The sequence below is a fragment of the Tremella mesenterica genome, assembly GCF_000271645.1.
Source record: "Tremella mesenterica DSM 1558 unplaced genomic scaffold TREMEscaffold_19, whole genome shotgun sequence".
Lineage (NCBI taxonomy): Eukaryota > Fungi > Basidiomycota > Tremellomycetes > Tremellales > Tremellaceae > Tremella > Tremella mesenterica.
Window position 1 is genome coordinate 84609 of NW_006711243.1, and position 27918 is coordinate 112526.

Consider the following 27918-nt stretch of genomic DNA (forward strand, 5'->3'; position numbering starts at 1 on the left):
GTAGGCATCCGGCCGCAGTAGCGACGGCAGACATTTGGTCCTGTGATGTAAGTGCAGTCCACAACATGGCAGTCTCTGATGAAATTCTACCCAGCGGTTCCGTGCGCATGCATCAATCGGTTGTACGCTCAGTGACACCGGTCGGATTCGAAGGCGCGACGACCATATTCGATTTCGGAACGCCCCGGGAATTTCGTCAGCGCAAAAACCCTTCCTTGGGCTTTTCTCCACTAACATTTGACTTTTTATCAGCAGTCGATCCCTCCCATCTCTTCGAATATGAAGTGGAACATCGGTAGTATCTCATCCTCCTCCTCATCCTTTCTCCCGGAATCCAGCTCTTTGCCTCCTAATCATCCCCCGATCCCATCGTCATCCCTCTCCCCGGCCCAATGTCCAGTCCACCCTTCTGGATCTTCTTCCACCTCACCCGCCCGATGTCCAGTCCCACACAATGCAGCCCCCCAAGCCAGATGTCCGGTCCAACATGACAAAACCACCCTTAACCCATTGAACAACATGCCCCTCGATCTGTCTCACCAACCTCAGCCTGGTCAAGCGGTTCATTTACCAACAGACAGAACGGCATCGACCATCCCTCGACCGTCCGATGCGCATGTGGAAGGGTATGGAGAAGGACCCGTATGGGATTATCCCAGTCCTCAACAGTTCTACAATGCTTTAGTCAGAAAAGGATGGGCGACCCCTGAGGATAGTGTGGAGGTAATGGTCGAGATACATAATTGGTTGAATGAGAAAGCGTGGGAAGAGGTTATGAGGTGGGAGAAGAGATTACCTGGGTAAGTCTTCGTATTTCTACTTCAATCAATGAATGATATGCTCCCTGATTCATTGGAGGTGGTTGGATTTCCGTCTTGGAATGTTGTTGGGGTGCGGAGATGGTAGGTTTAGAACATGGAAGAGGAATTGGATTTAAGAATGACTAAGCTGATCTAATAGAGGAGGTAATGCCCAATTGGCAAGGTTCGAAGGTCGTCCTGGAGATCTCAGTCCGAAAGCAAGGATGCATCTGTGGTTATCTCAGATCTTCCCTTCGAGGTTTAGGTGAGTCTTGTACTTTCGTTCATACTCTCCTTCAATCTGACAATATACTTTCTTCCGGCCTCTCTACCTCCCTGCTTTCACATTCTGATCGGGGAGTCTACACGAGCAGTAGATAAGGCTTCGGACGCGAAGGATTGAACGAAAATATGTCTTACCCAGGCCCTCAATGAAATGATAATGATACAAATAATGTGATGGTAGAACACGGGCAAAGTCGAGAAAGCTTGACGATCAGGGAGAAATCAAAAGAATCAGAAATCAAGATATCTCACTGACATACAGCTCAACACCCCCTTTTGACAGACATGATTGGATCGTCACCCGATCTCCACCCACCACCACTACAGACCAAGATCCAACAAAAGAAACCCAAATCACCACTCGTTATGTGATCGATTATTACTCGGCTCCTCCCGATCCCGATGGTAATCCCGTTTTTTCATTGGATGTTAGACCTGCTTTGGACAATTGGGAGAGTATTAGTCAACGGATAAAGGTTCAAGTGGAAGAATGGCTTTATTCTGAGGATTAAGTGATACACCTTGTTTAATTCCTTCACAACCAACTTATCACCTTTTATATCATCGTTTCTCGAACTCTTAACTTCTCGTATGACTCACCTTTCCACTTCTCCATCGAATCTTTTATGATCATGTCTATTCTCTACTACAGGTGTGAAACATACAGTATCTTACTGCTGCTTGTCATATTTGGTTGAACATTTTCATATCGAGGGAATATGTATCTTTTCTCTACATAAACCGTCTCACCTGCGAATACTACTTTCCTTGCCTCTTTCTACTGTACCTCACCTCAGTCGAGATGAGATATTTAATCAGAGCAAATCCAACCCTATTTCAAAGTCTCCAGATACGTTTCTCCCAAAAATTCTCTACTTCTTTCCGACCTCGATTCCCCTTCAGCCTCATTTGCAGCCTCATTTTCTTCCTCATTTTCTTCCTCCACAATCCCCAACCCTAATCTACCAATTAGGGAATTCTCATTGGTCGCCGTTCCACTATTGAACGCACTTCTCTCTCTAAACATCCTTCTACCCCTGGTCTCATCCCTACTCCTGAAATCTGACTTTGTCAACCAATTCGAAGTTGAACCGTTAATACTTCTTCCGTTCAAAGTGGATTCACTAGATGTATTGGTCGTGGCTGGAACTTCAGAAAGACTTTCCTTCTCATCAGCCCATCTGATTGTTCTTTTTTCTCTCAATGAGTCTATCAAGCTCTCATCGTCGCTCCGCGCAAGTTGTGGTCTTCCAGAGTGCGAATGACGATTTTGAGTTGCCCGGGTGTTTGTATTGGATGAGCGGGTAGGACTGGATCTTCTGGGAGTTCTTCTCTTTGATGATCCGCTCAGCCTCAGAGTGTCAGGTTCGTTCAATGAGTGTAACAGTGATATTTGACCACTGCGGGGATTGAATTGAGTCATCTTCAATCGAAATTACTGAAGTTTGAAGGTTATAGATAGAGATCGATAAGACGAAGATGAAGATATTTTGATAAGTGGTTTGTATTGTGTGATATGGAGGAACGATATGTTGAGAGGGTGAATCGGAGTAAGAGACGGAATTGATATCTCATCTCGAAAGCAGAAAATCGGAGTATGTACAGGTGTGACGATCCTTTGTAACTACACATTATGACCATTTTCCATCACCGCTTTGAAACCCCTTCTCGATGTGAGATCACCTGGGCAGGTGAGGGTGTCAGCTTTGAAACGATTATGTCATTGTAAGTGACGTGGGGAAAAGATAAAGGAGCATAGCATCTGGTGCATGATACTCAACAACAACAAGAATTGACCCAGATTCCCTATCTCGTATGATTATCCCCCTCAAGCTATCTCACTTGTATAATACCACAAAGAATCAAACCTCCAACAAGTCTTCATCCCGCAAATCCACCTTTCCTCCCCACCACAGGACTCGCATCATGTGGTATCACATCTGAATCCGGTCTAGCGGCACTGACCTCACTCCCTGCCGTAACTGTACTCTGTGTTCTAATCCTTCCCTTCTGAGCAAAAGTGAATGCTGTTGGTGGTAAAGCTACCCAAGCTCTCAACGCCGATCCAGGTGATGAAGCCGAACTGAAAGTACTACTTCTCATACTTGAAGGTGTTAAATCTATTAATCTTCCACTGTTTGGTAAATCCATTCCTGTTCTTGAAGGTGTAGGAGCGGAAGGTCTAGCAGGTTGAACTCTTGATAAATCCGTCACGATGGTAGGTCTCGCTCTTTCAACTTCTGAAGTGACGGTAGTGATAGCTGTAATCGTTGATGATCTTCGAAGTGATGGTGGAGCACCAAACACACTCATGATTGATGAAGGTGCGAGAGTTGAAAGATGACCTTCACGAAGTGATTGTACCCTTGACAAAAGTTGATCTTTCGCTGATGGTTTATTTATAGGTTCATTATCGATAGGGAGAGAAGAAGGTCCAGCCGGGTGACTATATGGAGATGGAGTGTTTCGTTCAGTATCGGTAGTATCGAATTCACGAGCTAAGATAGCTTTTTCAGCTTCGGCACTTTGATATGTTGAAGTATCATTATGAGCGGTATGTGTACCATGGGATTCACTCTCTGAACTTGATTCCAATGTATAAGCGGGAAGAGCGGTAACACGTCTGGAAGAACGAGCATAGTTACTTCCTAAGATCGAATGGAATGGTCGGATCCAACTGGCGGCGCTTTCTCCACTTGAGAGTTCAGGGGAGATTTGAGAACTTTCCGCTACAGGTTGTAATGGACCTAAACCTCCTCCGCGTGGATAAGGTGAAGCACGAGGTGTTGTGGTATCACTTCGAATAGATCCATCTCGTCCACTTCTCGCACTACGGGGAGATTTAGGACTAACACCATCGTTCCATCGGTCGGAGAGACGTTGTCCTTTTCCAGCTTCATAAGAGACGAAAACGTTCATATCTTCTTGGCTGGGAGAAGAGCTGGTAGAATAGACTGTACCACGTTTCTCCCATGAACCGATTTGATCAGGACGAAGAGACATGGTTTGTGTGGTGGAGGAATGACGACGAGATGGTCGACGACGTCGAAGGAAATAACAAGTGAGGAATGCTATCAAGGCGACGGCAGTGAATGGAACGACACCGTATAGGACTGCTTTCCCTCCCGGAGTCGATTGGAAAGGTGTGGATGCGTCCACATGTCTGTCATCAGCATCAAATACAAAAAGTCAAAGGGGATGTCTCACAATTGGGATAAAGCATCGGCACTGGCAGAGAGAAGTATAAAATCTAAACCCATTTTCGCAGAGGAGAGAGAAGTCATGCTTAAATTAGTGGGGACGGTGTCGTCTAGACCTGTTTGGAACCATAATAATTCGTATGACAAAGCCCAAGGAGACTGCATGTCAATGACGTTCACATGCAAATATTAGTGACTGACGGTCAAGTTGAGATGTCCTGCAACTACATCACCATTGAGTGTGATGGATGCCGAACCGTAATCAGGACCCACTGGTCCGTATAGGTAGATCGCGGAACCTCTTCGTCAGCGATGACAATCAAATTTGAGAGACAACTCACCTTGACCGGAGAAGGTCAATGTGGAACCAGAACTCTGAGTGATGGCTACCGTCTTGTTGAAGAATGTAGACACTTCCGATTGCTCGCTCAATGCCGAACTGCTAGAGCTCGACACTGAAGACCAAGTACCTTCATACCCAACGTGGACCGGTCCTCCAGCGGCGTAACTATCATCGATAGTGACATTGGTAGCTGTCCCTTCCACCTCTCTGACCCCATCCAGTCCCCAGAAAATGACATTCTGTTCAGGAGGTATCACATTAGTGTTCCAATTGACACGATGGATACCATCGGGGAGGTTGTAGAGGGAGAAAGGGATGGTGCTGTTGGTCGAGGAAAGGGTGGAACAGGCAGTGACGGGTGTGGATGAGTTGATGGATACAGTGGCTGAACATCCGTCGAATTGAGGAACGAGGAAAGTGAGTGATGAGGCTGTCTGTGAGCCGGCAGAACTCCTTTGTGGGTCAAAATCACAGATGGAGCAGTGCTTTGGTCTAGATAGAAGGAATTTTTGAGAGAATTCAAATGAAATGAGCGACAACTTACCGGATACGTTGAAAGAAACTTGAGCATTCGAACTAGTGGTGAGATGTAAAGTCTCATCATACCCATCACTTTGTCTAGCATAGCCAGCTGTCCAAGGGGATGTGCCATCTGCTGAAGCGTACGAAATCATGGGTGAGCTATTTATCAATACTCAACTTCGTCTATCATCCGAGAAGTTCACTCACTTGTCGGGTATGAAGAATGAGGTAGTGGTCATGGAAGATTGAGCAGCTTGATCCCTAACCAACAGATCTCTTCGACTCGGTGGCATCTTGACGACTGGCATATTCCAATATTAGTGAGTACACTTGGTGATCTTGCCCACTAGAAGTTTTTCTCTTCACCACAATCTGAAGTATTTCGACTTTTTGAGAGATAAGATGAAGAACGAGAAACAAAATGATCACAAGAAGGTAAAAGGCGTCAATGAGAAGGGAATGTCAAGATGACCAGAAGAGTGGGAGGGGTAAGGGAGCCCGAGAGTAGAAAGCATTTAGACAAAGGTCATCTGTGATAGTCCCTTTCCATACCCACACTCTATCCACCATACTCACCCTCGTCCAAGATATCCTTTAGCTTGCTATCCTCCCTTGTCCGTAGACAGTCCGAGCATGGGAAAAATACACATATGACTCCCTTTCTCCCCCTTATTCGGCCCAGGGTTTCTTTGGGGTCCGTACTTCTTTGAGGTCCTGTGAGTCCATACCATCCTTTCTTCAGTAAGGATGGGAGATCAGCAATGCCCAGAGTGTAGGGGTTCCTTTAGAAGAGGTGAATACGGAGGAGGAGGGAGAGGGGAAGTGATCAGCAGTCAGGCGTTCAGGCGTGAGATGTGAGAAGGCGTTAGCGGAGAAGGGGAAGATGTGTCAAAGGTGTATCGTTTTTGAGTTCTCCTCCGTTGCCGTTGGCCACTGGTCAATGGGGTGGCTACCTGACGTCTGAGTGGCATGACTGATCAGACTGAGCACCAAGGGAGGAGTGTGAGTCCGATTGCTTCACGGATGGAGACAGAGAGGTTGAGATGTGTCAGTAACATGTAGCATGTAGCATGAGCACTGGATTGTATCGGAGAGGATCGGGCGATCGGGTATCAGCTGACCGATTTAAGGTTTACCAGCCACGTGGTCGTACTTTTCGTTGGGGAGAAACGGACGTCGGTCAGTAAGGACTAAAACTTAGTTGTGGAATGCTCAACACAGATCTTCCTTCTTTTCTACCTCCCAGCTTATGCTCACACAGGAGGAGATACCCTTATACCCCAAGCTAGCCCATCATACCAATCTTTGACACATCACCCTCTTTTTGAGATCTTGCACTGGTGGCCTTGTGGGGATCTTCTCCCTTCATCCTTCCTCCCCACTGAATTTTTCACCTAGTAACCCTGATACGCACGCCCCTTCCCCACAAAAACCGTCTCTCCTTCTTGACCCTTGACCTCAGCAATACAAAAGTGAGTTCTCTCCGTTACACATCTTCATCCTCTGCTTACCTTCAGTATAAACACTTTCACCGTCATACGGCACTCGACTGCCTACAGTCGACTCTCTTCTTGCAACAATCTTGCGATAAATCTCCTTTCATACCCCTTACACCGCTCACTACTTAAAGTGATCCTCTAATTCCCCTTCTACTTCATTTTTGTGACCCACGACACACCCACGTAAAATTCAACATGTACCATTCCTCAACCCACCATCTACCCACACCTCCTACTTCTCACCCCACATCCCCGACATCCCAGCCTCTCTCTCGTATAGCTTCATCCTCTTTCACCTCTTCCGACCTTGACTCGGACGCTCCTTCACCCACTTCCAGCGAAGACGTCCCCGAGTCCTCCGACGATAATGTCAACCTCGATAACTCGGAGAAAAACGAAGTGACCGATCTACCTAATTTCGATGGTCCTTGGACACCACCAGTATCACCAAAACCCACTCGTACTCAACCTTTACCTTCATCTGGTCGGTTGGAATCTACTAATCCAACTCAACATCCTCATAATGTCACTCAACATCCTTACTCTAGACCGAACATACCTCGTAGAACTTCTCAGAGGGCATTCTTACCGATGACTCCTTTACATACCAACACCGCTCTTCCTCTAGGACAGGGGATATTGCCAAAATCACAAGGATTAGCTAGGGCGGTGTTGAGAAATGAGGTGCCTCATGCTGGTATGGGACAAAAAGGGTTGGGGAAGAAGGATAAGATCATCGTACCCACCAAAGCGTTCAGGACGACGTTCGAGTTAGAATTGACGGCAAGCGAGTTTGCTAGGAGATGACTATGGCTAGAGGTAGTAATTTCATGACTGAAGGAGCATCGTCAAGGACTAGTCAGGAAGTGCACAGGGGGCTCAAGTTGTCCATGCCATTAAGGAGTATAGAGAAAGATGGAGATGGGATAGACGGAGTACGGGTACAACGAGGGAGAGGGGTAGACCACGTGGGTTAGATGGCAAGGTGGGTGATTGGAAAAGTTTATGAGCGATTGGAAGTAGAAATGGATCACATGGCAACGGAAGAATTCTGGGAGCGATAGAGCAAGAAAGGAAAGTGAAAAAACAAATAGAGAAGGGCCACGCAGGATGAAGGGTTTGAAGTTTAGATGGACATGCAAGGAAGGATGACAGGAAGGAAGATATAGGTTTCTCAAAGTATAGCATAACAGACTCGACCACACAGCATACGTCTCCCATGTCATAAATATGTAAATGGAATCCTCATGAATCTCATGTACACCTTAGAAGTGTCTCGTCTTTGCTGTTGCATGCTGCTGGGAGATGTCTCAACCAGTGAGCCGTTCCACGTGGAATTACATGAGGGTGTCATCAATTGTTGAGAGTGGTCATCGGAATCCAGTAGGTCAAAAATAGATAGATGCATGATATGTGATATGTACGAGATCATTTATTTTCTTGTCCAAGACCAGCAGCACTGATATCAACTGTGTCCTATATTCATAATAAAGATCGACACTACTCATAGGATGAGAAACGGGTGGGGAGAATGATAAGGTAGGAATGGGCTCACTGATTCGTAGCTACCTGTATTGCCCGTGCCATAGTAGACCTCACTCTTCCATCTTCCAAAGTGAGTAATCCAGCTATGGTGCAACCTCCAGGAGCTGGACATTAGCAAGTGTCTCAAGTATGTGATAATATGTATCTTGCATGTCCAAAAGAATCCTCCCTAATCACAAAGTGTCACAATCCTCTCTGCTCCTCACATTGTCCACATGTGCCGGTCTTCAGGGTATATGGAATGAAGGATAGAAGGTGGATTAGAAACTCACTCGTGACGCTATCTTTCAATTGGGCAGGATGAAGACCACCGTAAAGTGCCATTCGACCTGTACCTTGGATCGCTGTTGGGTAAGCTCGATGATTTCACTATAACAAACACATGAGACGTACAATACCGATACCAATATCGACACTGGTATGAGATGGAAGGTTGATTGGCGTTAAGGAAGTCACAAGTGGAGGAAATAGATCCTTTCCAGAAAAAGTTTATGATGAGTAGTGGAGGAGGAAGGAAAGAGAAACGGCCAAGTATGATTGGAAGGATTAGATGAGGTCGGGATATATTACAACCGAAAGTAAAGAAGGATTTGTCGAGGATGATAACAAAGAAACAGATCACTGAATCAACTCACTTTGCGCAGCGAGCTCCAATGCCTCTACTCTGGGTAAACCCATCATGACCCCTCCATCAGCCATCGCCTCCAGAACCAAAGCAACGAAAGCAGGTCCTGATCCCGCTAAAGCAGTACAAGCGTCGAAATGTTTTTCATCTAAGAATCTACATCTCCCACAGGAAGTGAAGATGGCTAAGATGAGTGCCCGGTTGTGAGGGTCGGAAACGGGTGTGACGACGGTCATTCCTTCTCTTATCTGATAAATTAGATTTTCGTCTTTCATTTGGTTTATACCAATACCGATGACCGCCAGATCACCGAACGTGCGATAACTATCAAAATTGGATGTGATGCTGGTGCTGGCACGGGTGACGATATGGTAACGAGGCTTGTTTAACATAGGAAAGAGGTGATTTGGACATAGCAGAAGAGATACCGGAGCGCGCAATTATAGCTGAAGTCAGGAAAGGAGGAGGTAGAGAATAAATTGAGTAGGTGAAACAAATGTCAAGGATTAGGGGGTAGGTAATATAGGGAGATAATAGATTGACTTTACTCACCTTACAAGGGGTATTTGGCATAGCACGAACGACCATAACACTTTTTGGAACCCAAGAACGTAATTGTGATAATGTGACTCCAGCACATATAGAAACGAGTAATTTTCCTTCAAGAGCATCCGCCATACCTTCTTCTAATAAGATGGATTTTGCTATTTGAGGTTTTGAACTTGGCGTTAGCTTCCCACTTTGACAGCGTCCCATGAGAAAGATATCCCATGCCTAGAAAACCCACGTAAATGATAAGTTCCAAGTAGGCAGTATTTTAAGATGAAGGATGTGGAAGTGTCACATACCAAACTAATATCACATCTGATTTCTTGACAGCCCCAACATTACCTTCACTAACAACTTCCACACCCTTCCCTCTCTCTCCCATACCTCCAAATACCTTACGTAATTTCCTGGCGGTCTCTTCTCTTCCGACGGTAGCTATGAATCTTGCCGGGAGGACATTATCGGGTGCATGGAGGAATTGAGAGTTTGTAGGTGTTGATATTCCCGAAGGAGGTTCTGTATCTTCTGAAATTGAGGGACGGGATGGTAAAGAATCGAGGGAGGTGAGAACGCCGGAAAGGATCGCTATGCCCATCGTTCCGCATCCTGGGATCAGTGCTTGACTATGATGGTTTTTATACACATGGAGTCATATGTGTATGACCAGCTGTGAAGGAATAAGTAAGCTACAAGTACAGGTAGTGGGCGTACTTGACTCATGGGGGAAAGGGGAGGTGGGAATGAGGATGAAGACGGAGGGGGAAGGGGGGGGGGGGGGGCTCACCAAGGACGGCGAGAGTGTAACCCATGGTGTGTACCTTCCAGTATTCTCCAGCAATTGACAAGGAGGTAGGAAGTGGTAAAGTTTATGCCTAGGGGGACACCGAGTACAGCGAGACAGGGAGGGATACTGAGTACTTAGCGAGACCGACTTGAAATTCCAGAAATTGGCAACTTTTTGTTTGATCCCGTCGATCGGATCTCGCATCGCCTTTTGACTCTATCTTCCCTTTTCTTCCTCAACGCTTCGACTAATTACAGGAGTTTCAAACCGTCAGAAGTAGCTTGCAGTATGAGTGAAGAGACTATTTCTACCTCTCAATCCACAGAGAGCCAAAGTATCATGGAAAAACCTGAAGAAAAGGTATGTACTATCGTTTCACTTTTAACCCTCCTCATTACCTCGCTCTTTCAAGTTAGTCACATCATCACCACGTCCATGTCGTCCATACTTTATACTCAGTTTCACTCCTCATACTCAATAGTTTAAGTTTCAGAAAATCGAAATTGAATTTCACGACTCACACTTTTAGTCATCCCCTACTTCTTCCCTTCTTTTAGCTTTCCGACTTGAATCCCGTCCCGTACTTCTTATAGGAGGAGGACCCGTTTCTCATTCCCGACTTATCCATCTCATTTCATGTGGTTCACATATAACATTAATATCACCAACTATAACATCAGAAATATCTTCATTAATATCATCTTCAAATTCATCCCCATTCCCATCCAAAATAACATATTTAAAACGTTTATATAAAGGTGAATCCGATGATATAAAAGTAAAAGATTTCTCAATAGTCTTAACTGCTATCGATGATCCTATAATATCTAAAGAAACGTATGAAATGTGTAAATTTCATCGTGTACCTATAAACGTAGCGGACGTTCCTGATTTATGTGATTTTTATTTCGGTGCACAATTTAAAAAAGGTTTAATACAAGTGATGGTCAGTACTTCTGGAAAAGGACCAAGAGTAGGAGCTATGATTAGAGATATAATAGAGGATTGTTTACCTGAAGAATTAGAATCGAGTGTTGAAGGTGTTGGAATTTTGAGAAAAGAATTAAGGGAGAAAGTACCTGGTATCGGTGGTGATAAATCAAAGAAAAGAATGGAATGGATGAAAAGTATTTGTGATGCTTGGGGTTTAGATAATTTGAAATTGTTTAAAGAAGAAAAGATAAGAGAATGGGTTTTTATCAATGGTTGGGAAAAAGATAGAGTTGTTAGACCTGATCAAATTCCTTGGAATGAAATGCCTGAGGAAATTAGGAATCAATATCGGAAAGGAATGAAGAAAGATAAAAGGGTAGGTAAGTTAGATGTAGGAGGAACGGAAATGTTTTTTGGATTATTAGGTTGGGTGTTGGGTACAGCTTTGGGAGCGTTGTTCATGTTGGGATTAGCAATGTTGATCAGTTGGTACATGTCTCATAAAAGTTAAGTCGTCCAGGGAATGGTTAGATGAGGATAAATATGATTGTACAATGCAACTTGTTTTCGAGATAATCGGCATGTAGCAAAGTAGAGATAAACAGGTTGTACAATATCTATTTTGGTTCGTCTATTTAATTTGGATGACACGATGAAAATACCCCAACAGATGATCCTGCGAGACATATCGACACTCGTCAGATATTGGATTGATTTTACAGCTGTTGAATCTGTCTAGTAGTCGCTACTTGGGAGGAAATGGACCACGGTGGAAGAGAAGAGAGTGTGAGAACAACCCATTCGCCCTCACCCAGACTTCACAGCTTTGGGCATCTCGAATCGATATAAACGATTATCGTAGATATACTGAATAACCGAATTTGGTAAAAGATATTTGATGGACATTCCACGTCGTACGAAAAGACGAACTTTGGTAGAAGAGATATCGTTGTAGATGAGTTGTTTGATGACAATAACGTTCCGACTGAAGATTAGTCATTCATCTATCTTCTCTTTTAACTTTCCCTCAGTCGAAGACCTTCAGCACCACTTTATTCCCTCCAACGACATGTCATAGCGAGATGAATATGCCGAATACCCCTGTAGTGATGTGAAGAGATGAGTACTTGGTGTGAGGATACGAATCAAAGAGAGTGGGAGATGAGCAGATGTGGCGGGTAGAAGGGAACCACAATTACGCACCGATGATGATATAAAATATCATGTGAAAGCAAAAAGGCCCAAACGTCTGATCCAGCACGTTCCACTATCAAACAACCGAACCTTCCTAAGATGATATGTAACTGTCACGTCAGTCTTGCGTTCTTCTCTTTCGCCCAACCTGAAGTGAGCCCCCCCCCCCCCCCCCCCCCCCGGATTTTGCTCCTTTTCATCCGCTGGAGAGGAAAGTGACCAGACCTTGTATAGGGAAAAGTTTGGTAGGTTCAGAAGCAAAAGATGCGTCACATGCACCATCGTATCACGGGAAGATTGTGAAGTACAGGCAAGATGTGGAGACATGTCCAAGACGACACTTACATCCGGTTCACTCCACACTCCCGGTTCACCAAAACTTTCAATCAAATCACCTCCAGCCAAAAGCATAATCTTAAACCTTCTCTTCTTCCCATCACTCATTCTCATACCTCCATCCCCATTGAGCATTTCATCAAAATGTTCCAACACCACAGCAGTCCTTTGATACTCTGGTTGACCGGCTTCCCATGGATCTACCATGAGCCAAGTGCTAGTATGTTCCACACCTAATTCGCACATCCTTACACGGTGTATAGCAGGTGCGAGACCGGCTTTTTTGTAATAAGATGATACGGGGGAATAATATCCGGCCATGATTTCGTATGTACCAGATTCGAGGATTTCATCTTTGGCCATTTCGAACATTCTCAGATGGAGGTAGGTGGGAGGGGAGAAGGAACCACAAGCGACTGTAGGTTAGTTCACTTTTTTGTTTGGTAAGATCACACGTCAAAGCACTTCCTGTGAAGGGGCTAGTGGTTCTAGGCCAGGTCAAGTAAAGCTCCAGCCTTAAAATGCGAGTGCGCGCACATGAGAATATGTGTATGGATGACGAGGTAATCACAAGGATGGAAATTCGTAAAGAAAAGAAAAAGGAAACGTACCGATGACAAGAGGTATCTTGGATTCATCTGTCTCACATCAGCGTGGATCCGCAATTGTCTCACAAATAGAAACACAGGTGGTATAGGAAGGACAAGAAAACAGAACCAAAACTAACCCTTCATCTTAGTCCTCAATCTATGTCGTGGAAACCTATATTCTCCCGCCTCTCCCTTCGCACCTTGTAAATACGCCTTTGTCCCTCTGGTATCCGGTGGCGGAGCGTCCAAATCCAAATCCGCTTCTCCATCATTGTACCCAGCCAAAGCATCATAACCTGTATCTCTATCTCTACTCTTACTACTCACCTGTCTCATCAAATCTAACCTTGTCTCTCCTTCATCGACAGAATCATTCAAATCCACAGCTGCCATCTGTCTTTGTAAAGAGACATGAAATGGATCATTCGCTCCTACTTCCGATAAAGGCGGTGAATCATGGTCCGCAGTAGGAGGCGTAGGAACTCTATCGGTCCTTGGTATATGTCGACGTCCAACGGGAGAAGGCGGGTTTCCAAACATGTATCCAGATACTAAACGTCTTGAACGAGAAGAAGAAAGTCTATCATCTTCCGTCTCTGGATGACGTTCTTGATCGTGATCTGGCGATTGGTCTGAAGGTGGAGCTCGGGAGAGAATAGGGTTGAAACCTCTTTGTGGGATAGGCATTGCGGTCGTAGGATGAATAGGTTGCATGGGTGGAGGAATACTTGATGATGGTGAAGTTGCGGAAGAAGAAGTTGTATGACCTCTAGAAGGAAGGTCAAGCGAGAAGTATTCTGGATCGTGAGGTTCGGTAGCGGCGGCACCGAAAGGAGGTCTGTTACATCAGTTTGCTGACTTGTAAAAGGATTGATCCATACTTTTGGGATATGGGAAAGTGTTGGGGTTTGATGGATGTTTTATGTTTGATAGAGAGGGAGACTTACGAATCGTTGTGAAAAGAATGTAGACCCATAGCGGGTAAAACGGGAGCGGGACTCTTGAATCCGTTGGCTGTCATCTTGAACAGATTTGGGGGGGTAGTAACAAAGGCTTTCTTATCTTGTGACAATTTCTATCAAGCAGATAGCATGCAATGGCACCTAGCAACCTAACAGGTCACAGGTAGAAAGGTGATTTTGTGTTTGGCTATCTCCAAACGAGGTATTCGTGTATTGTTTCGGTCCGGCCCAATGGAGAAATGCACAGGATATTGAGATGATTGGATATTTGATAGCGATAAGCTTCTTGTCGATCTATCGATTTGATTGACTCCACAAATACACCTCTAAGGAAAACAAAAAACAAGAAATGAAGCAAGATATGATAAGTTCTAGTCTGGGACGAACATTGTATCGCGTACAAAGATATAGTAGAAAGGAAGACGAGACTTTGGTGACTCTGTCGCTGAATAGCTGGGGAAGAGACCGGTCCGACTTTTGAGTCAGACTAAGGTTTAGTCGAGTTTTTGCCCCTTTGGGAAAGTGTCTTAACCCCGGTCGGCCGACCAGGTAGTGCAGCTGACAACTGACTACTTTATGCTATCTTCATCCATATCACCGAGCATGTCTTATACACCAGCTCAGCGCGAGTCGCTCGAACAACTATGGGCTATAACAGCTTCAGATACAGGTCCTGCCAGAGAGAGGGATGAGAGATTACTTCGAGAGAGTGGTTGGGATGTTCAAGTAAGCCTTCATTCCTTTCATCCCTGTCCCAACTACACCTCCCTCTCACAAGTGTTCTCAGACGGATGATTAGTGAATAGCAAGATGTAGTTGAATTGATGTCCTAGCGCACTGTAGATTTCATCTTCTCAATGGGATCAACAACTTCAGGAAGACCTGCAGGTCCATCTCGTCCACCACCTCCTTCCTTCGAACCTTTCGAGATAGATGATAGGATCACCAATATCAACATACCCCGAGGTGCACGACGTCTTTCAGGTTCAAGATCTCAAGGTGGGAGTGCATCTACTCAAACCGGATTGGGATTATGGGGTTTGATCACTTGGCCATTGACCACTTTGGCCAGTTTGGTAGGAGGAGTTTGGTATTTCTTCAGTGAGTCGTAACTCGACTCTGTACCTCTTCCTTTCACATACTCCTAGCTCCTATCCTGACTTGTTCCATGATTGGACTCGGTATGTACGAGTTTGAATAAGAAACTGGCAGTGCAGACGGCTCCAATGTGAAGAAGAAACTGAACTTTTATAGTCCGAACATTCATCCCTCTATCATTTCTCCCAAGACTACCTCGTTTCCTCCGTCCTCCATCTTCCCGCTCTCGACCTTCGAAACCCGCCCCACAAGATCCTATCACTACCTCCCTAGCCTTCATCAAAGATCTCGAAACATTGACAAGTTGCTCAGTCGCTTCGGGAACCTTACCCTCCTTCCGGACGATATCATATCGTGACTTTGTGACCGAGGTGCGGATGCAAGGTAAAGTCGGTTTGGTCATTCTCGTTTGTGAGGAACATGAAGATGATGAAGAATTCAAGAAAGATGTTTTGTGCGATGGGGAATTGATTAAGACTTTGAAGGAGAATGGGATCATGGTGTGGGGAGCGGATATTCGAAGTAGGGAAGGTTATCAAGGTGAGTCCTCCTTCGTCGACTACCTCCCACATGCCCTTTCATCTATCATTGCAATCGTGTACTTTACGTGGAGTGGCATGCATCTGTGAGAGAGGAATGTATGACGATGAATATGTCAAGAGGAAGGTTGACAAAGCAGTCGCTCAAACCCTACAAGCCACAACCTACCCTACTCTCACTTTCCTATCCCTTCTTCCCGGAGGTCCTTCATCATCTGCACCAAGACTATCCATCCTCTCTACCCTCGCCGGTCCTCCATCCACCAATACATCCGCCTCTTCCATCATCCAAGCACTAACCACCTCTATCCTCCCTCGAGTCTCTGCTTTCCTCTCTCGTCGTCGAAGAGAACATCTGGCTCTTGAAGAAGCCCGTCATTTACGAGAAGAACAAGATCGTAATTTCCGTGAAGCCGAAAAACGTGATCGTGATCGTCTCTTAGCTCAACGACAAGCTCAAGAAACTGAACGTCTTAGGATAGAACGTGAAGTTCGTTTAGAGAAAGAAGCTGAACAAGCCAAAGTTAATCGGACAATATGGAGAAGATACGCAAGAAAACATCTTTTACCTACTTCTTCCGGTCCCATACGAGTTGCTTTACGTACACCATTAGGAGCGGAAAGACATATGCGTCAATTTGAAACATCAGATTCGACGGAAGCTTTGTTTATATTTGCGGAAACTTTACTCATACCTTCTGATCAAAGAGAAGAGGATGATCCGGATTCACCTCCGGAAGGGTTCATACCACCTCAAGACTTTAGGATCGTTACTAATTATCCTAGGAAAGAGGTTGAACGTACTTCGGTAGGAGGAAAGATAGCATGGGAAGCTGTGAAAGAAGCAGGAGGAGCTTTGTTTGCTGAAAAGATTGAAGAGGGTCATTGGGCTGAAGAAGAATTGAAAGCTTTGAGAGGTGAGGAAAGTGATGAAGAGGAAGCGGACGATTGAAATGATGTCAAGTATGACTCTATACGTAAAAGTTGATTGTCTGCATGTTGCATCATAAAATGATCATGGAAAGGTCTTTACGACATTCAATAGTCATTATGCATAGTATTCATTCGTACCATATGTATAAACCTGTACTGTACCGGACAGTCAGTCGTCACGTCATTGTCATCTTGTCATCTTGTCATCTTGTCCGTCGGCGACGGAGACGGCCCGAAGGTCGGACAAAAGTCGAAAGTGTGACCAAAAGTGGAGCCGAGGTCGTACCATCTTGAGACATTTCATATTGATTTATAATCTTCACTTTCCACTTTTAGACACTTGTTCGCATAAGTGTGTCACACATCCAAGTGGCGAGTGTGAATTGATCAACCGACTTTCATCTTCAAGTCTCATAATAGAACGAGAAGGAAAAGGGAGTTCACTGAAGGTACCCAATAAATTTGATCACTCCAACCACTACTTCAACAACTTCAACCCTTCATACACTCTTATATACTTACTCATAATCAAGTGTAGTACTCCAAATCGCACTTTGTTCAAGATAAGCAGGAGAAATGGGAATCAACAGTCCTTTACCTGGTATGTTTCCATTTTCACATTGTTCTACATACATATCTCTCAATTCTTTGATGTGAGAATCAAGGGAAGAAACTGATGATAGTCCGACTACCTGAAGAAACCAAGAAAGCAGCAAAGATCCGTATGTCCTCTTTTATCCTCTTCCGTCAAATCATTTCTTGACATCTCTCTTCATGCTTTACAGTCTTACATCTATATCTAGGAGTTATCAAGGAAAACTGGAGAAGGAGTCACGACATATCTTGGTTGCCGGTTTCCAGAAGACGGTAGCTAATATCAAGTCCGTTCATTCGTCGATGGGCAAAACAATGGATTGGACAAAGTGAGTTCCCATCCACTGGTCATCTATCTTCTATGATAGAAAAAAACCTAAAATACTTCGTTATCTTGCGAATTTAGTATGGTGTCTCAACAAAGTCCTGTGACCTGCGGGATTCTCGGAAAGGTCACTTGGTGGAGTTGAGAACGATCGCTAAACATCAGGTCATACCTCATACCGTACTTGAAAAAGCGGAAGGTTTTGCGATTTTCACTGTTGTCAAAGCTGGGTTTCTTTTCAGTGCTAGGGCGGGGAGTGGGGTAGTTATTGCTCGTACACAAGATGGATGTGAGTTGATCCTATCTGACTTTTCATCTAGCAGCACCAACGAGCCCCTTCTAATCTTCATCCGCCCGTCAAATTTTTCCTAGTGCTCTATGTGGGCGTCCCTCAGGTGATCCGCATTCAATCAAACTGGTCATCACCCTCGAGCGGGAGTGGAGGGGACGATAGGATCATCAGGCATACGTCATCCACAGTGGAAGTCGGCTTTCTTTTGTCCGACAAAGAACATTCTTCTTGGGTGCGGGAGTCTTGAGCAAGTCACGAATGAGGGAACATGAACGGGAGAGCTGATAATCAGCATGGAGTCCTCCTAGCGCTATCGGTCTTGGTGGTGTAGGTTTTGGTGGGCAAGCAGGAGCAGAGTGAGCTCTTTCATGACTTCGTATCACTGAGCTGACTTTGCAGAGTGACGGATTTTGTCATAGTGCTCAATGTGAGTGAACGCTTCTCTCCTCAAAATGTCTTTCGAAGAAGATGATCAGAGCTGATCTATAGTCCAAGTCGGCAGTGACGAGTTTCATGTCTGCTGGGAGTCTCACGCTAGGGGGCAATCTCTCTGTGAGTGTCGGCACTTCTCTCCTCGAGGGTTTTGGATCTCTGCGAACATGTTCATCCCGTTTTTTGACTGCTGCTTCAAGCGGCTACATGCCTCATGCCTCATGCCTCCTTTGATGCAGATGACTTCCGTGCAATTGCTTTCGCGGTTTAATGGAACGATCTGCAACTCGAGCAGGTTGCGAGAATCTGGCCTGGTAGCTGACTTACAGATCGCCGTAGGTCCTCTTGGACGTAATGCCGAAGGTTCCGGTACCGTCAGTGCCAAAGGTAAAATCGCAGCCATGTATTCATATTCCAAGACCAAAGGTTTATTCGGTGGTGTTTCCGTCGAAGGATCCGTCATTGTTGAAAGACAAGATGCCAATCGTTTAGCTTATGGTGGTTCACCCAGTGCAAAACAAATCCTTTCTGGAGCTTTCGATCCACCCGATTGGGCACAATGTCTGATAGAAGAATTACAACGTGCCACAGGTGCAATTTCAGGTCAACAATGGCGTGATATGGATCATGAAGGTGAAGGAGGTGGAATGAGTGTTATACCTCCTGGAATTGGAAATAGAAGTAGATCTGGTTCAAATACTGGATCAGGTTATGTATTCGGAGAAGGAATAGGAGCTATGGGTACTGGTAAAACCAGAAGTCGATCAGGAAGTTTATTATCGAATCATTCTGGTAAAGGAGATAAAGAAAAAGAAAAAGAAAGAGAAAGAGAAAGGAATCCAGCTAGGATTAGAGCAAATGATTATATGCCTAGAAGAGGAAGTGTTTTAAATCCTTTTTCGAACGGTTCACCAAAGAAAAATGTCGTATCGTCAAGTAGCGAACAATATAATGCTGGTTTAACATGGGATTCGGATGGTCCTATGGTACCTGTTACAAGACCTAGGGGATTATCGAGTTTGAGAAATAGTGATAGACCCGATGATCAAATCAACGTGTTTAAAGATATATCAACATCGACATCAAAAATGACTTCTCCAACTTTTCCTTCAAATCATTTCAACGTCAAAACCAACGTTAACACCAACGTTAACGGCTCTAATCCCAAAAACAATCCAAATCTCGGGGAACTCACAAGTAATATCGGATCAACTCCAATGAAAGGATATAGGAATGGATTCAGTTCAACGGAATCCAATGGAGATCTAATCGGAACCGGAAGTGAGAATTCCGAAGGAGAGAAAGATTTATTAGGTCATTGGGATTCAAACGGTGATGGTTTAACAACTTCATTCGATAAATTATCAATGGGTCTTGGTCAAAGAAGTAGAAGTAATTCACGTCCACCTTTACAAGATTTACAAGAAGATACTACGGATTTGTTAGGTTCTCCAAATAGAGGCAAACCTCGTATGGAAAAAGAAAGGGGTTTGTCGAATCGAGGTTCACCTAGTAGATTAACTAAAAAAGTTTCGGGAAGAATGAAAGAATATCAAGAAACTTCCATAGAACATGATCCTTTTTCACTCAGAGGGATCGATAGAAATCCAGGAATAACAGGAGAATGGGATAAAGATAAAGATGGTTTTTCTTCTTCTTCACCAGAAAGAGAAGGACAATACGATATGAGAAATAAAGTCTTGGGAAAGGATTGGGAAATGAAACAAGATCGATTGTTCACAGATTTACCGAAAAATGAAGTAGGTGGTGAAGATGGTTTTGCTAGAGCTATAGCATTATACGAATTCGTTCCTACCGATCCGGGAGATTTAGGGTTGAAACAAGGTCAGAAAATCATGGTTTTGGATAAAGTCGGTCAAGGTGAATGGTGGAGAGGTAAAGATGATAGAGGTAAAGAAGGTATTTTCCCTGTTAATTATGTTGAAGTCGTTTTTCTTCCAAAGGATTTAAAAGGTGGAGTGTGGAGGAGTGAGTTGAGGGCTAGGATGGCGGATTCTATCTTTGCTTAAGAGCCTTGAACTTGAATTACTCGAGTAGGGTGAAGACGGATGACATTAAGGTGGAACATGGAGTCTCATGGATTGGACTTGGGTGTGAGGGTTGGGCAAGGGTGGGAAGGGAAGGGAAATGAATCAGGGAGGAAAAGTCGAGACTGAAGAAATGAAAACGTTTTCTATGGGAGGGGGGGAAGTGCAAGGTGAGATTGGCAGAAGAGAAGATGGGAGTCTGGAGAAAATCCAAAACAGTGTCAGATTGTCAAAATGTCATGGTCATCTTGTTGTACCATCTTCAAATGTTAAGATGAAAATTGAAATTACATATTGGTACAACAATCACGTGTATGGACATGTTCATCCTTTAACACCTCTAACCTCTTCACATCTTTGTTTCGACTCGTTCAATCAAACATTATCATCCGTCATCTTATTTCTATCTCAACGACAACATCTCCGACATCCTGACCACACAATTGACTTCTGTACTAAATACAGTATTTTTCGACCGACGTGGTGTGATAAAGATTGAGTAATCAGAACAGACATGCGCCGAGGTCGAAACAGAGTAAACCTGCACAAAGTGCGGCTGTACGTCAGTGCTGGTCGAGTGGAGTTGTATCCTGTCACTTGTCGAAATACACAACAAAAGTTTCCACCGTGAGAAGGATGAAGTATCTTTTAAGGGGAAAGACAAAGGTGTCTCTCTTCGTGACTAGCAGGTGATGGTTACACGTGGCGAACATGATGTCTCAACTCGGCATCAAGGATGAATTGATGAAAGATGATGTATGTATGAGATAGAAGTGAAACTGATGACAGAAGTCATAGAGTAGAGAGATAAATGATCGTCAGACTCACCTAAACAACCAGCTCCTCCAACTCCAGATCCACCACCATATCCTCTATCTTGAACATAATGAACTTGGGTAGGTTGTTGACCATACCCATATGGTTGTTGTCCATAAGGATTCGAAGATTGTCCATAACCATATGGTTGGTTCATCCCTTGTTGTGGACCTCTGAATATTAGCAAGATCGACTCATTCCTTAATCCCTTCTTCATTCGCTTTCCTCCTTCTACCCCTCTGACCTGTTTGTAACCTTCATGTACCGTTAAGTGGTAGCTGTGATAAGTCTACGTATAGTCATAATCTCTCTTCTCCATACCTGACGTCCCAGTACAATAGGTTCATCTGATACCCACATGAGTCACGATAGCTGATGTTATTTATTCCCAAGATTGAAAGAGGGGACAACATGAATAAACTCGAATCACTATGACAACCCTACATTCCATAGGAGAAGAAGGTTGGATTATATAACTCACGAATAACTTTGTTGACCCTGTTGCCAATTCTGTGGCATTTGTGCTCGTGGATACCATTTACCATCTTTATTCATCAGCTCTTTTTTCTCTCTCTCACACACTCATATACACCTCCGAATGGGTATCTCCTCATGGAACCACTTCGGCCAACCGGGAAAAGTGACTCGGTTGAAGAAACTTACCATTGGCTTGATACATATCTTGTCCAGGTTCGGGTTTGTTCATTTTTTCTGATACGGTAATATTCCAAGCTCCAGATTATGTATGCAGCTGAAGAAGTCTACTCGAGATAAATTCACAGAGATGAGTAAGATGGTCGTGTGGGAGATGAGGTAAGTAAAGTGAAGAGTGACTGTCGGAGTGGACATGGTGGCAACGATCGAATGGCGGTGATGACCGACACAGCCTCTTCGGGTTCATTTCATGCATAACGCCGGGTGTGGCGGGAGCTACAAAAGAACGAGTATGGTGTATTCTTCGGCGTTTAAAGGAATTATCGTTTGAGGCGACGAACAATGGAATCCAGACTTGATTGATCGGACCTGATCGTCTTCCAGTCTTTCCTCCTCACTCGATTCGTCCCCCTCTCCTCTACTACGGTGCTATTCCCCTCCCTTGAATTCTTGTGAAGAAGAGAACACACAAAATGATCACCATCAGACCACATAAACAATCCATGGCAGAACTTAAACTACGTAGATTGGCGGAACATAATATAAGGTTGAGGGCGGATTTGATCAGACCCAGAGTGAAAGTTAGTGAAGCTAGTTTCAAGTGGGTCCTAAAGCTTTCTCTCTTAGATGGATAGAATACTCCAAAAAAAAAACAATTTGGCTGATAATTAGTTTAATACATTATAGTACAACTACCAAAGATCCCTTAGTCGGTTATTTTCTCACTTTCAGAGATGAGTGTCTGACGGATAGTTACCTTCTTTATGGGGTGAATTGGGAAAAGGACAAGATCCTTATGCTCCGGTGGAAAGAGGATGTTGTATTAGTATGTGCTCGTATTCCTCCTCCTCCTCCTCCTCCTCCTCCTCCTCCTCCTCCTCCTTCCTCTTTTGCTCATCTGTCTCTTAGACGTGTGCTCATGAGACAGTTCTGTAACTGTCATGTCTCTACTTTCACCTCGGTATATGTTTTGGAGTTCTCGGATTTCGGATTACGGGTTGTAGAATTTGTTTGGATATGAACACAGCGACTTTTGGGATTTCAAGGTATGCATATATGTGGTATTTGGAAGTACAACAATCACCCAACGGCGTGAGCGTTATCATCCGGAGGTCGGACAGTTTGGTTGAATGTCATTAAACTACGGGTCAGCATTTTGTTCTTCCATATTGATTGGCAACGATGAGACTCTCTACCACAGCTCGACGGTAGACTGGAATGAGGTCACTGTGGTGGGCAACGACGGAGTGGGATTTGAGAAGAGAGTAGAGCAATCTATCAAAAAGAGGGTGTACGGGATGGGGTGCGATACCAGAAATTAGGCGACCGAGACAAGGAGACATGGAGACATTCAGGCCTGGAGAGAAAAAGAGAAAAAGATGAGAGATCGCACTTACCGTTTCACAGCTTGAATGTACTTTCTCGACAACTCATCATTCAACACATGTCCAACTTTATCCGAATAAATCTTTTCCAAAGCGCTTCTCTCATGTATACCAACACTGGTGACTCCTATTGGCCAAGCGGCATTCCCTATAGACATTCGTAAATACGCATCGTTGGCTTTTTGATACGCTCGGATTTGCATGTAGTGTACCATCTGAGCGAGGGCGCGAACGACATCTGGGGGCATGTCCTGAAGAGTTAGTAGAGTAATTGAAAGACTGTCTTTTTTTGTCTTTTGACATTTGTCTCTGTGTGACGATCATTCTTACGACTTGTGCTAAGAATGACACGGTACAACCCTCGCCAAAGACGATGAAAAGCTCGGTAGAATGACGAGTCTTGAGAGCAGAACAGAATAGGGGGCAGACTGATGCATGGACAACTCACTCGTTGACGTAAAAGACGAAATAAAGGTTTGAGATTTTGAGCGGATTGGACTTGAGCTGCAGCTGCCATCTTCCCAGCTGCAGTATTTTTGGTGGTATCATCTCTAGCTTCTAACCATTCGCCCCATTCTCGTAGAAGTGACTGATCATGTCAGCTCAGCTCTTCTATAATCACTACCTCTTTCCGGCCCTCAATTGATAGGTACATGGAGAGATGGAAGAGCATGAGAATAGATAAGTGAACGACCCACTTTGAAAGCCCAATAAATCTGCGGATACAACTTATTGATATCCGTCTTGACCAAACTCAAATCTACCAGAGGTAAATCCACAAACCTCTTCTTCTCTTCCTTTTCTTCCTTTTCTTTATCCTTCTGTCCCACTTGCGCACTTCTCGCATGTTTCTCCGCAGCCTTCTCAAGCATCTCGGAAGTCATTGTATCCATAGCTTTCTTAAAGTCTGTTTGTGATTTATCTCTATCATCTTGTAATTCCAACGCCCTCAAACGTAATCTTCGATCTTTATCCGTTTCCCCGAATAGTCGTATAGGTTGACCTTTAGCTCTGAGACGACGAACACACTCTTCTGGAGAGATATTGAACGTTTCTTTCCCCGTTTCGACCGGTGCGGCCGAGGTGGACGAGGATGGTTCTGGAGTACTACCACCGGGATTAGGTGATGAAGCCAATCTTGCTAAAGAAGCTTTTCGTGCGTTTTCTGCCTACAAGTCAGCTCAAAAGTAAGAGTTCACTCTGATGTTGATGTAATAACTCACGTCCGTACGCATCTTGGCGGCTTTATTCTCTGCTGAAGCTTGAGCGGCGATAGCTTTGGCTTTTCTTTCTTCTTCCTCTCGAGCAGCTTCAAGCTCACTTCGTCGTAAATACTTCTTTGATGGTCCAGCATCTCCTCCAGGTACCTCAAGTGCTTTTCTCTTCGAGTTGATTTCTGCTAGTAGTCCGTCCATATCGAATTGTTCATGACAGTTGTCATTGTGAGGTCAGGACGGAGGTGAGGATCCAGGTGAGTATGACAGCGCCACAGAGATAATGCCGAGCCCCATCGTCGGAGATATCGACCGGTGTCTCGGTCAAAGATTTTTTCCCCTGTCACATTGCTTTGTGTTGCCTCATTTCTACGACGACCACACAAAATTTAGTTCCATTCACTCTCACATTCTCCCTCTTTGACAAATCATCCGTCCTTACTCGTGTCTCTCAGACCTTACGTCTAACAAAAACAACAGCTTCGCTAAAATGGTAAGTGTTCAGTGGCGATTCTGTCGTCAAAGGACCGACGCTGACATGTGCAGTCTTACGGCTACGGAGGCAGTGGTGGTGGTGGCTATGGCGGTGGTGGAGGGGGCTACGGTGGTGGTGGAGGCGGTGGCGGATACGGTGGTGGTGGCTACGGAGGTGGAGGTGGTGGTTATGGGGGCGGAGCTGGTAATTTTTCCTCTGGCGGTGGTTACGGTGGCTATGGAGGCTACGGCTCTTCCGGAGGCATGTCCAGACGATGGCTTGTATCGTCGAGAGTGGGATGCGCTGACTCGATCAGGTGGAGATCGTATGTCCAGCCTTGGCCAAGGTCTTCAAAACATCGACTGGGGTCACCAACAACTCATCAAATTCGAAAAGAAGTGAGTGCTTATCTGCACCTAGACTCGTGTCGCACACGCGCTGATCTTGAGCTTTTATGTCGAACATCCTGCCGTCACACGTCGCTCAGAAAAGGAGATCAATGATTTCCGTGCCGAGAAAACAATGAAGGTATGTTTCTTCATTCCCCGTTTGAACACTTCTCTGATTTGTTCAGATACAAGGCACAAATGTCCCTCGTCCTATCAAGACCTTCGATGAAGCCGGTTTCCCCGATTACATCATGACTGAAATCCACGCTATGGGCTTCGCCGCCCCTACCCCCATTCAATGTCAGGCTTGGCCCATGGCGCTTTCAGGTCGTGATGTCGTAGCCATTGCAGAGACTGGTTCAGGAAAAACTATCTCCTTTGCCCTCCCCGCCATGGTTCATATCAACGCTCAACCTCTTTTGGCTCCTGGTGATGGTCCTATCGTTCTCATCCTCGCACCTACTCGTGAACTGGCTGTCCAGATTCAAACGGAAGCCACCAAATTCGGCAAATCCTCTCGTATCCGCAACACTGCCATCTACGGTGGTGCCCCCAAAGGCCCTCAAATTCGTGACCTTCAGAGAGGAGTAGAAGTCGTCGTTGCTACCCCCGGTCGTCTCATTGACATGCTCGAATCAGGTAAAACAAATTTGAAACGTGTGACTTATCTCGTGATGGACGAAGCCGATCGAATGCTCGATATGGGTTTTGAACCTCAGATCCGAAAAATCGTTTCTCAAATTCGTCCCGACAGACAAACCCTTCTTTTCTCCGCTACCTGGCCTAAAGACGTCCAGCGACTCGCCATGGACTTCCTTCACGATTTCATCCAGGTGAACATTGGGTCTCTCGATTTGACCGCCAATCACAATGTACAGCAGATCGTCGAAATCTGCACAAACTATGACAAACGAAATATGATGTTGAAACACCTCGAACAGATCTCTCAGGAGAACGCCAAAGTGCTCATCTTTGTTGGTACCAAACGTGTTGCCGATGATCTCACCAAACACCTTCGTACCGACGGCTGGCCCGCTCTTGCCATTCACGGCGACAAGTGAGTGTCCTCTCACTCTCCTCTTACTAACACTTCGTCTTTTGGCGACAAGACGATGGAATGATGCTAATACCCAGACAACAAGGCGAACGAGACTGGGTGCTCTCCGAGTTCAAATCCGGTCGCAGTCCCATCATGATCGCCACTGATGTTGCCTCTCGTGGTATCGGTACGTACAATCTCTGTCGGGCGTTGTGGGCACATGCGTGTCGAGTTTGTCGAGACCAGGTTTTCCAGAGCTTAGCCATGCGCATCAGAGAAGTACGCCCAGTTGTCCTCGGCGAGCGGTAGTCATAACGTCTCATCAGACGCTCTACATAGCGCCGCCTTCGGGTCTTCGGCTTCCGCGACGTGGGCAGATGTTCCTCAGCAACAGCCCCGTCTAGTGGTCCCTTAGACCCTTTCGTCGAGGACTAACGCCAGCGCAGACGACATTGCACACCAGCGTGGGCAACGCGGGCAGTTCCACACTCTTTGGACGCTTTGCTGAACCCTTTTCTCGCTCGCAATACAGCACCCGTCTAATCTTTTCTGCTCTGCCCTTTATGCGGCTCTGAGAGTCCACTCGATTCTCTCGGCGCGTCGTGTCGACCAATGCCTCCTCACCCTCCGTGGTCTGGCGTTTGGTGTTGTTATATTGACGCGTATGCTTTTCCTTTGTTCGCTCGTACCTTTTTGTCGTACTTGTTGACCATTCTCGCACATTTCACTTTCTCGTGCAGATGTCCGTGATATCAAGGTGAATTCGGAGTCCCTTTTCACCGGTGAGAAGCAAGCTAACGGATAGTATGTGATCAATTACGATTTCCCGAACAATTGTGAAGACTATGTTCACCGAATCGGTCGTACTGGTCGTGCTGGACAAACAGGTGAGTTACGCACCGCTCTTCAGTCTCGTGGCTCCCGTCTTCAACACACACGTTATTTTGCATGGGCTGTCTCATCTCTTCCTCAGCCATACGGACTGGTTTCATTGTCAGAGAGAAGAGAGAGAAGCGAGGGTTGCTGATATCCAGGTACTGCCTACACATTCTTCACCGCTGACAACTCAAAGTCAGCCCGAGAATTGGTCGGGATCCTGCGCGAAAGCAAGGCCGACATTCCTCCCGAACTGGCCGAGATGGCGCAGTACGGCGGGGGAGGTGGTGGTGGTAGAGGTAGAGGAGGTCGCGGTGGTGGTGGTGGAAGAGGAGGCGGCGGTGGTTACGGTGGAGGTGGAGCGTACGGTACTGGAGCTAATTCTGGTGGAGGAGGAGGTTACCAGAGCAGATGGTAATTCTCAACCTTCGTTTGGATCCCTCACGCAGAGTTTTCGTATTTCACGCTCGCTGTACGAGATCACGTACTGACTTGACTCGTGTTCGATAGATATACCATTGTTTAGACATTCCATGCAGTCATACTGATCCGTCGACGTGATGTGCGATGCACACGTCTTGGGTGCCATGGGCCATGGAACACCCAGTCTTCGCCGCCGCGATCCAACACAAAGTTCAATGA

General features: G+C 45.3%; 13 protein-coding genes across 13 annotated transcripts; 7 read left to right on the forward strand and 6 right to left on the reverse strand.

Annotated features, from left to right (window-relative positions):
- The first annotated feature begins 249 nt into the window (after window positions 1-249).
- Window positions 250-1822, forward strand: TREMEDRAFT_74912 (uncharacterized protein). The gene is made up of 3 exons (XM_007008254.1): window positions 250-800; window positions 961-1065; window positions 1348-1822. The coding sequence occupies exons 1-3, from the start codon at window positions 280-282 to the stop codon at window positions 1595-1597; spliced, it is 876 nt and encodes a 291-aa protein (XP_007008316.1). The 5' UTR covers window positions 250-279; the 3' UTR covers window positions 1598-1822.
- Window positions 1823-1917: 95 nt separating this feature from the next.
- On the reverse strand, window positions 1918-5443 carry TREMEDRAFT_66130 (uncharacterized protein; the record flags this gene model as incomplete). Its single annotated transcript, XM_007008255.1, has 7 exons — window positions 1918-2250; window positions 3051-4248; window positions 4293-4444; window positions 4487-4584; window positions 4627-5058; window positions 5173-5309; window positions 5358-5443. The coding sequence occupies 7 exons, from the start codon at window positions 5441-5443 to the stop codon at window positions 1918-1920; spliced, it is 2436 nt and encodes an 811-aa protein (XP_007008317.1).
- Window positions 5444-6844: 1401 nt separating this feature from the next.
- TREMEDRAFT_66131 (uncharacterized protein) lies at window positions 6845-7456 on the forward strand (the record flags this gene model as incomplete). Its single annotated transcript, XM_007008256.1, has 1 exon — window positions 6845-7456. One exon carries the CDS (start codon window positions 6845-6847, stop codon window positions 7454-7456), a length of 612 nt encoding a protein of 203 aa, XP_007008318.1.
- A 621-nt stretch (window positions 7457-8077) lies between these two features.
- Window positions 8078-10177, reverse strand: TREMEDRAFT_70417 (uncharacterized protein; the record flags this gene model as incomplete). Its single annotated transcript, XM_007008257.1, has 7 exons — window positions 8078-8108; window positions 8205-8298; window positions 8467-8538; window positions 8830-9067; window positions 9372-9540; window positions 9668-9974; window positions 10153-10177. 7 exons carry the CDS (start codon window positions 10175-10177, stop codon window positions 8078-8080), a joined length of 936 nt encoding a protein of 311 aa, XP_007008319.1.
- Window positions 10178-10693: 516 nt separating this feature from the next.
- Window positions 10694-11596, forward strand: TREMEDRAFT_35940 (uncharacterized protein; the record flags this gene model as incomplete). Its single annotated transcript, XM_007008187.1, has 1 exon — window positions 10694-11596. A coding segment is annotated over one exon (903 nt), but the record flags the coding sequence as incomplete, so codon positions are not given.
- A 296-nt stretch (window positions 11597-11892) lies between these two features.
- Window positions 11893-13254, reverse strand: TREMEDRAFT_35987 (uncharacterized protein; the record flags this gene model as incomplete). Its single annotated transcript, XM_007008188.1, has 4 exons — window positions 11893-12070; window positions 12289-12389; window positions 12625-13031; window positions 13227-13254. Coding segments are annotated over 4 exons (714 nt in total), but the record flags the coding sequence as incomplete, so codon positions are not given.
- A 415-nt stretch (window positions 13255-13669) lies between these two features.
- On the reverse strand, window positions 13670-14589 carry TREMEDRAFT_57911 (uncharacterized protein; the record flags this gene model as incomplete). Its single annotated transcript, XM_007008230.1, has 2 exons — window positions 14153-14589; window positions 13670-14043 (listed from the first exon to the last, which is right to left on the reverse strand). Coding segments are annotated over exons 1-2 (448 nt in total), but the record flags the coding sequence as incomplete, so codon positions are not given.
- Window positions 14590-14770: 181 nt separating this feature from the next.
- On the forward strand, window positions 14771-16756 carry TREMEDRAFT_35909 (uncharacterized protein; the record flags this gene model as incomplete). Its single annotated transcript, XM_007008184.1, has 4 exons — window positions 14771-14893; window positions 15001-15268; window positions 15422-15805; window positions 15945-16756. 4 exons carry the CDS (start codon window positions 14771-14773, stop codon window positions 16754-16756), a joined length of 1587 nt encoding a protein of 528 aa, XP_007008246.1.
- A 557-nt stretch (window positions 16757-17313) lies between these two features.
- Window positions 17314-20410, forward strand: TREMEDRAFT_70420 (uncharacterized protein; the record flags this gene model as incomplete). Its single annotated transcript, XM_007008258.1, has 9 exons — window positions 17314-17338; window positions 17421-17459; window positions 17620-17660; window positions 17822-17945; window positions 18241-18304; window positions 18348-18375; window positions 18438-18500; window positions 18710-19172; window positions 19206-20410. The coding sequence occupies 9 exons, from the start codon at window positions 17314-17316 to the stop codon at window positions 20408-20410; spliced, it is 2052 nt and encodes a 683-aa protein (XP_007008320.1).
- Window positions 20411-20931: 521 nt separating this feature from the next.
- TREMEDRAFT_66137 (uncharacterized protein) lies at window positions 20932-21950 on the reverse strand (the record flags this gene model as incomplete). The annotated part of the gene is made up of 4 exons (XM_007008259.1): window positions 20932-20984; window positions 21257-21522; window positions 21726-21789; window positions 21908-21950. The coding sequence occupies 4 exons, from the start codon at window positions 21948-21950 to the stop codon at window positions 20932-20934; spliced, it is 426 nt and encodes a 141-aa protein (XP_007008321.1).
- Window positions 21951-22380: 430 nt separating this feature from the next.
- TREMEDRAFT_20234 (uncharacterized protein) lies at window positions 22381-22729 on the forward strand (the record flags this gene model as incomplete). Its single annotated transcript, XM_007008167.1, has 3 exons — window positions 22381-22499; window positions 22571-22607; window positions 22652-22729. Coding segments are annotated over 3 exons (234 nt in total), but the record flags the coding sequence as incomplete, so codon positions are not given.
- Window positions 22730-22978: 249 nt separating this feature from the next.
- On the reverse strand, window positions 22979-24698 carry TREMEDRAFT_35832 (uncharacterized protein; the record flags this gene model as incomplete). The annotated part of the gene is made up of 5 exons (XM_007008175.1): window positions 22979-23039; window positions 23296-23534; window positions 23732-23872; window positions 23982-24382; window positions 24503-24698. 5 exons carry the CDS (start codon window positions 24696-24698, stop codon window positions 22979-22981), a joined length of 1038 nt encoding a protein of 345 aa, XP_007008237.1.
- Window positions 24699-24868: 170 nt separating this feature from the next.
- Window positions 24869-27830, forward strand: TREMEDRAFT_46029 (uncharacterized protein). The gene is made up of 9 exons (XM_007008210.1): window positions 24869-24990; window positions 25044-25233; window positions 25289-25370; window positions 25422-25500; window positions 25547-26418; window positions 26496-26587; window positions 27141-27157; window positions 27206-27287; window positions 27435-27830. The coding sequence occupies exons 1-9, from the start codon at window positions 24988-24990 to the stop codon at window positions 27692-27694; spliced, it is 1677 nt and encodes a 558-aa protein (XP_007008272.1). The 5' UTR covers window positions 24869-24987; the 3' UTR covers window positions 27695-27830.
- The last annotated feature ends 88 nt before the right edge of the window (window positions 27831-27918 follow it).

What these genes read in the sequence shown, in the direction of transcription:
- TREMEDRAFT_74912 (XM_007008254.1), top strand. Translation starts at nt 280, where the DNA reads ATGAAGTGGAACATCGGTAGTATCTCATCCTCCTCCTCATCCTTTCTC. An exon ending in TGGGAGAAGAGATTACCTGG is followed by an intron (nt 801 to 960) that starts GTAAGTCTTCGT and finishes CTGATCTAATAG; the next exon opens with AGGAGGTAATGCCCAATTGG. An exon ending in ATCTTCCCTTCGAGGTTTAG is followed by an intron (nt 1,066 to 1,347) that starts GTGAGTCTTGTA and finishes ACTGACATACAG; the next exon opens with CTCAACACCCCCTTTTGACA.
- TREMEDRAFT_46029 (XM_007008210.1), top strand. An exon ending in CTCATCAAATTCGAAAAGAA is followed by an intron (nt 25,371 to 25,421) that starts GTGAGTGCTTAT and finishes GCTGATCTTGAG; the next exon opens with CTTTTATGTCGAACATCCTG. An exon ending in GTGCCGAGAAAACAATGAAG is followed by an intron (nt 25,501 to 25,546) that starts GTATGTTTCTTC and finishes TGATTTGTTCAG; the next exon opens with ATACAAGGCACAAATGTCCC.